General features: G+C 64.3%; 1 protein-coding gene across 9 annotated transcripts in view; it reads right to left on the reverse strand.

The window, feature by feature from the left end:
- Window positions 1-3,317, reverse strand: part of TLE3 (TLE family member 3, transcriptional corepressor) — a 29,481-nt gene extending 26,164 nt beyond the window's left edge. For 4 of the 9 annotated variants that reach the window (XM_039722963.1, XM_039722957.1, XM_039722962.1 and 1 more), the window contains exons 1-5: window positions 3,088-3,316; window positions 2,755-2,897; window positions 2,570-2,670; window positions 2,422-2,485; window positions 1,509-1,553 (exon numbers count right to left, since the gene is read on the reverse strand). In XM_039722963.1, coding sequence (XP_039578897.1) covers window positions 1,509-1,553; window positions 2,422-2,485; window positions 2,570-2,670; window positions 2,755-2,778 — 234 coding nt within the window. In that variant the 5' untranslated portion in view covers window positions 2,779-2,897; window positions 3,088-3,316. Of the gene's footprint in view, window positions 1-1,508; window positions 1,554-2,421; window positions 2,486-2,569; window positions 2,671-2,754; window positions 2,898-3,087 lie in introns of all 9 variants that reach the window. The other 5 variants (XM_039722955.1, XM_039722954.1, XM_039722956.1 and 2 more) reach the window with 2 other exon arrangements.
- Between the last annotated feature and the right edge of the window lie 3,036 nt (window positions 3,318-6,353).

Consider the following 6,353-nt stretch of genomic DNA (forward strand, 5'->3'; position numbering starts at 1 on the left):
CAACCCAACATCCCAGGTCACCATTCCAGCATCTCCCAGTGACAGAACCAACCCAGGACCCTGGGGTGTCATTCTGACATCTCCCAGTGACAGAACCACCACAGAACCAACTCAACATCCTGGGGTGTCATTCCAGCATCCCCCAGTGACAGAACCAGCCCAGCATCCCAGGCCATCACTCCAGCATCTCCCAGCCCCAAGCACAGCCATCCAGCACCCAGGCAGGAGGAGGGTGGGCAGAGGAGACCCTGTGCCCCCCGAGCCTGGCCTGGGGTCACTCCGTCCCTCCAGGTCACCCCGGGTGCTGCCGAGGTGGCCGCGGGCTCCGTGTCCCTCTGGCCACACCAGCGCCATCCCCTCGTGCAGGAGGCCGGGCCTAGCCCGGAATCCCGAATTTTGGGGTGTTCCCAGCACCCCAGCACACAGCCAGCCGAGCTCCCCAGCCCCCGCGCAAGGACAGCGGGGCTGGAGCCGGGACGATCTGCGTGGAAGGAGATATTTATAAAAAACTGAAGACTAAGCAGGAATTATTTTCGCTGCCCCGTGACTACGGCGCAGAAAGGCGAGGGGAGGAAGAGAGAGGCGCATTCAGAGACGCTGCTTTGCATCTCATCAGCGCCCTGCGAGCCTCCGAGGAGGAGGAGGAGGAGGAGGGCGATGCCGCTATTGAGCCGAACCACTCTGGAGTTGAATGGGGCTGATTTGCGAGCGGCAAAGTTGATGTCAACTTCTATCTGCCCTAAGTTCTTAATTAGAACTCCTTCTAAAACCAGTAAGCAGCAGCAGCACAAATAATCAGGTCTAATCTCAATAATAACTTTATTCCTTTAAGTTTTACCATCATGTGCGCAGCCTTTAGGCTCTTTACCGATAATCTTATCAAGGTAGCACACCACATTCTGCTGGGGCCTTCTCTATTTTTTCCTTCAGGCAAGTTACACATTAGAGAAGACTGGAAGGGAGGGTTAAAAAAAAAAAAAAAGCCAACAAAACCAAAAGCCCAACCAGCCCCAAACATTGCTTCACTTCCCAGATGCAAAGACAGCTCCGTGCCATTGAGCAACACACGGTGAGCCCGGAGATAATTCCCGGCCCGGTCTCACGCTCGGGCAGGGCCGGGAGCAGGGCTGACCTTCCCGAGAGCCCTGCTGTGCCCACAACACGAGCGGGGGCCGGCCAGCCCCACCGGTGTTTTCCGAGCCTCGGGAACGCGCTATTCCAGGTACTGACCTCCCTGCACGGGAGGCGAGGCTGTTCTCACCTCTTTGCATAAACACGCCGCCTAAAACCGAAATTCCTCGCGAATATCGACAAAATAACCCCGCCGAGCGCCATCAACCTGCGGCTGCCAAGCGAACAGCCGGGCCGCGGGATCCCACCTGGAGCCACATCCCTGCCTCCAGCACTTATTCCCTATTTAGTGCAATCAGGGCCCATTTTACCTCAGGTGGAGGAAAAGGGCAACAGGAGATCAATCAATCACAACTTCCCCCCTCGAAATTACTCACCTGTTTGTGCATTTCAATATTCAAACCGTACGACATTTCGTAGTACTGGGGAAGGAGAGGGAAAAAAATAGGAATAAATTCAATTAAACACCAGAGCCAAGGAGAATTTGAATTCAGTTCACAGAAGGTATTTGCATAAGGTCATTACCAAAAAGCATCCTGGGCAAAACTGGGCTTAAAGCACGGGTAGCCAAGGAAATTACACCTTATAATAAGCAGATGTTTATGGGTTTAACTGGCAGGCACTTAACGAGGGGACACTCCTTTTGACTCCTGTTTTCTCCTCCTAAGCTACTTAGAAAAACAAAGAGGCGCAGAGCTGGGTGACAGGCGTCTGCTCAGCCCTGGCAGAACAGGTACAGCCCGGAGTCTGGCCAAAAACCCAGCTTCTCACCGGGGGGGCGGGTTCGCTCCCCCCAGGGCCCGGGGGAGCCGCCGGGAGCGCGGGGAGAGGGGCTGCAGGCTCCTGCCAAACCCACCGGAACCCCCACCAGCCCACCCGGGGGCCCGCCGCGCTCGTTCAGCTTCAAAAAGAGCGTTTTGTGGCAACAAAAGTGCCCGTTTCCCTCGGGAGGGATGAACGGGAGGCGGGGGGAGGAGCTGCGATGGCTCCCGGGTGGCCTCGGGGCAGGCCAGGGGGGGACCCCCACCCGCACCGGGGGTCCCCCCGAGCTCGGGGTCGCCCCCCCCCGACCCCCCCGCGGCCGCAGGAGCGCTCCAAAGGGGTTAACAGGAAACTTGGGATGGCGCTTCCAGCGCCGGGGGCTGGCAGCGCCGGGCACGGCCGCCCCCCCGCCCCGGGGGTCCCCGGGCAGCCGGTGCCCGTGCCGGGGGGGTCCCCCGGTCCCCCCCCCGTTCGTTCGCAGCTAATGACATTTGCAGGCTGATCCGAAATCTGATTAAAGTCTCTCACCATAACGTAATGGCGCTGCATTTCGGTCTTCTCGTTCGCCAGCTTGTCATACTCCACTTTGAGGCTGCGGGGGGAGAGCGCACGGTGAGACCCCGCGGAACCGGGGGGGCTCGGGGCGGGGGGCGGCCGGGGCTGCCCCCGGGCTCACCTGTGGTACTGGGCCTGCAGGAACTGGAACTCGTCCTTGATCCGGTCGCAGGACTCGGCCACGGTGAATTTGAAGCCCGGTTGGCCCGGCTGGTGCGGAGCCTGCGGGGAGCGGCGGCGGGGGTTACCGGGAGGAGCGGGGGGCGGGCAGCACCGGGGGGGCGCAGCGGGGGTGCCGGGACTCACCGGGTGCCGGCCCTGGGGGTACATGGCCGGGCTGGGGCGCGGTCACTGGGAGCAGCCGCGCCGAGCCTCGCTACGGCGATCGCGACGTGCGGAGCTGCCGCTGCTGCCCGCCGGCCTCGGAGCGCTCCCGGAGAGGCCGAGAACTGAACAAAGGGACGAGAGGAAAGTCCGTGCGGAAAAAAATCAATCACCCCCCCCCACCCCGGAAAAAAAAATAGGAAGAAAAAAATAGATCAAAAAGCCACAGCGACAACAACAACAACGCGGCGGCGGGAGGAGGGTCCCGCGGTATTCCTGCGGCCGGGAGAAGGGGAAGCAAAGCCAGGAACTAACGCCGGAGCACGACGGCCATGGAGGAGAGGAGGAGGGGGAGGAAGGCCGTACACATCCGACTTCCCGGGCGCCGCGGACATGCGAGGTGCGAGCGGGTCCCCCCGCCCGCGGGCGGCCGTTCAGCTGCGTCCAGCCGGGATCGCCGTAACTCCGGGAGCCATCGCGGAGCGGGCGCGGAGCGGGGCAGCGGCGCCCGAGCACGCGGTGCCGCCACAGCGCCCGGGCGGAGCGGGGCGGCGGGCGGGGGACAAAACCCGGGCGGCCTCGCCGCCCGCAGCCAATCACAGCCCGCCGCGCCCACGTGGGGACGGCAGAGGAGGGCGATGATTGGGCGGCGCTGGCGGAACGTCACAATGGCAGCTTGTGTCTGACGGAGGGGAGGCCGCTGGCCACGCCCACCGCGGGCCCCGCCCCGCGCAGGCCCCGCCCCGCCGCGCGCCCCCGGCCCGGCCGTGACTCGGGCCCGGCGCTGCCGTGACCCCGGCCCGGTTCGGCTGTACAACAAACACAGGCGCCTCGGCACCGCAGCGCCTCCGTGCCGCACCGGCAAGGCGCCCGGTGCGAGCCCCCCGCACCGGCAAGGCCGCCCAGCCTCCCCCGCCGGCCGCGCGGCCCCTTTGATGTGCGGTGAGGGCCGCGCTGCTCCCCCTCACGCCCGAGGGGCTTTAACGAGGAACACGGGTAATGGCGTTAACGTCAGGGCCTCCCGCCGCGCCCCCGCGGGGGACCCCGCGCCCTCCGCGGCGGAGCGGGGCAGCGCCCCGACGCGATTGGCCCGGAGGAGCGGCGCTGTCAATCAAAGCCACGCGGGGCCGCCGCCGCGCAGCCCCCGCCCGCCATGGCGGCGTAATTAGCCCGGGCCGGCGCTTCCTCCAGCTCAAACAATCTGTCACCGCCGAGCCGGGCGGGCCGCCGCGATCGCTGCGGCACCGCCGCGCCTCGGCTCGAGCGAAACGCCGCCGCGCAACTAACCGACAGCGGGCACAGCGCCCCGAAAGGCCGCCCGGCCCTCGCCGCCGGCGCGGGGGCGCAGCGCCCCGCTGACCCCCGGGTGCGGGATGGGGCAGCCCCGGCCCCCCCCGCCCGCCGCTAATTGGGCGCGTTCCGCTCGGTGACGTGACGAGCGCTGCCAGCGCCCCGCGCTGCCCATTGGCTGCCGCCGCCCGGCCACGCCCCTGCCCCACGTGGGGCGCGGCCGGAGCGCCGCAAAACGCGGAGCGGAGCGCGGAGAGAGCGGAGCGGGGCGCGGTTCTGGTTCTGCCCCATTCCCTCCTTTCGCCGCCTTTCGGCTTTTCGGGGGGTTTGCCTCTGTGCAGGCAGCAGCTCTTTGTGAATCCCCTGTGCTGCGCGGGGTGTGTCGGCGTGATGGTGGGCATTCATTGGGGTATCCGCAGGAGCACCCGTCGGGATGGATGTTGGGTGTCCATTGGGATGTCCATCCCTTGGGGCATCCATTGGGATGGACTTTGGGTGTCCATTGGGGTGTCCATCCCTTGGGATGTCCATCCCTGGGGATGTCCATCCCTTGGGGCATCCATTGGGATGGACTTTGGGTGTCCATTGGGGTGTCCATCCCTGGGGGCGCGGGGTGTGTCGGCGTGATGGTGGGCATCCATTGGGGTATCCGCAGGGGCACCCGTCGGGATGGGTGTTGGGTGTCCATTGGGGTGTCCATCTCTTGGGATGTCCATTAGAGCACCCATCGGGATGGACATTGGGGTGTCCATCCCTTGGAATGTCCATCCCTGTGGATGTGCATCCCTTGGGGCATCCTTTGGGATGGACTTTGGGTGTCCATTGGGGTGTCCATCCCTTGGGATATTCATCAGGATGGACATTGGGTGCCCATTTGGTGTCCATCCCTTGGGGTATCCACAGGAACACCCATCAGGATGGACATTGGGGTGTCCATCCCTTCTGATATCCATTGGGATGGCCATTGGGGTGTCCATTGGGGTGTCCATCAGGATGGCCATTGGGGTCCCCCTGGGGTGTCCCTCGAGTGACCCATCGGGACCCCCATGGTGGAGCAAACCCCCCCGGCAGGCAGCTCCTGGAGCTGGGATAACGTGGGAGCACAGCTCCCTGAGACCCTCCAGGAGCAGGAGCAGCCCCTGGAGCCACCAGTGCTGGAGAAACAACAAAAATCGACGGCCTGGAGACCTCTGTGCTCCTTATTGCTCCTGCAAAGCTCTCCCGGAGGGTGCCAGGGGCTTGGCGGAGGGACGTGGCCGAGCTCCCGGTGTCACACGCTGCCGCGGCTCCCAGGAGATCCCAAAGCCGGTGCCAGGGGCTTGGCGGAGGGACGTGGCCGAGCTCCCGGTGTCACACGCTGCCCAGGAGATCCCAAAGCACAGGGAACAGCCCCGGGAATCCTCCCTCGGGCAGGGAATGGGACCCCGTGCTGCCCTCCTCGCACTCTGCCCTTCTCCCCAGAAATTCCCAGCAGGAATGGGGGGTTGTGCCCGCTCTGCCCCAGGTGAGACCCCGCTGGATCCCAGCCCCAGAGGGACCTGGAGCTGCTGCAGAATTCCAGAGGAGGCCGTGGAGCAGCTCCAGGGCTGGAGCCCCTCTGGAGCCGGGCTGGCAGAGCTGGGAATGTTCCCCTGGAGAGGAGAAGGATCAGGGAGAGCTCAGAGCCCCTGGAGGGCTCCAGGAGAGCTGGAGAGGGACTGGGACAGGGATGGAGGGACAGGACACAGGGAATGGCTGCCACTGCCAGGGGTAGGGATGGATGGGAAACTGGGAACCGGGAATTCCGGGCTGGGCTGGGATTCCCAGAGCAGCTGGGGCTGCCCCTGGTCCCTGGCAGTGCCCGAGGCCAGGCTGAAGCTGGCACAGTGGAGCTGTCCCTGCCGTGGCACGGTGGCACTGGATGGGCTGTGAGGTCCCTCCCAAAGCATTCCAGGGCTGGGGATTCTGTCCAGCCCTCCCTGGGAATGTGGAAAAGGGGGTGATCCCGTGGTGGGGCTGAGCCCGACTCTGTCCCAGGGACTTTCCGGGGCCACACTCGGGGGACGCGAGGCCGCTGGGAGAGGAACAGAAAGCGGCGATTTTGCACTGAAAATTCACTTCATTGCTCAAAATAGAAGCCATTAGCTGGGCTGTGCCCCTCCCCCTGCGGTACTTATGGACAAATTCTGATTTTTACTTAATGGTTTCCCTGAAAAGGTTGTAATTTTCCTCCCATTCCCATCGAGCCGCAGCTCCAGCGCTGCTGTGGTGAGCTCCACGGGCCGAGGATGGCTCTGTTAATTGATATTCCT

This window comes from Passer montanus, unplaced genomic scaffold, assembly GCF_014805655.1.
Source record: "Passer montanus isolate IOZ18808 unplaced genomic scaffold, ASM1480565v1 scaffold5, whole genome shotgun sequence".
Taxonomy (NCBI): Eukaryota; Metazoa; Chordata; class Aves; order Passeriformes; family Passeridae; genus Passer; species Passer montanus.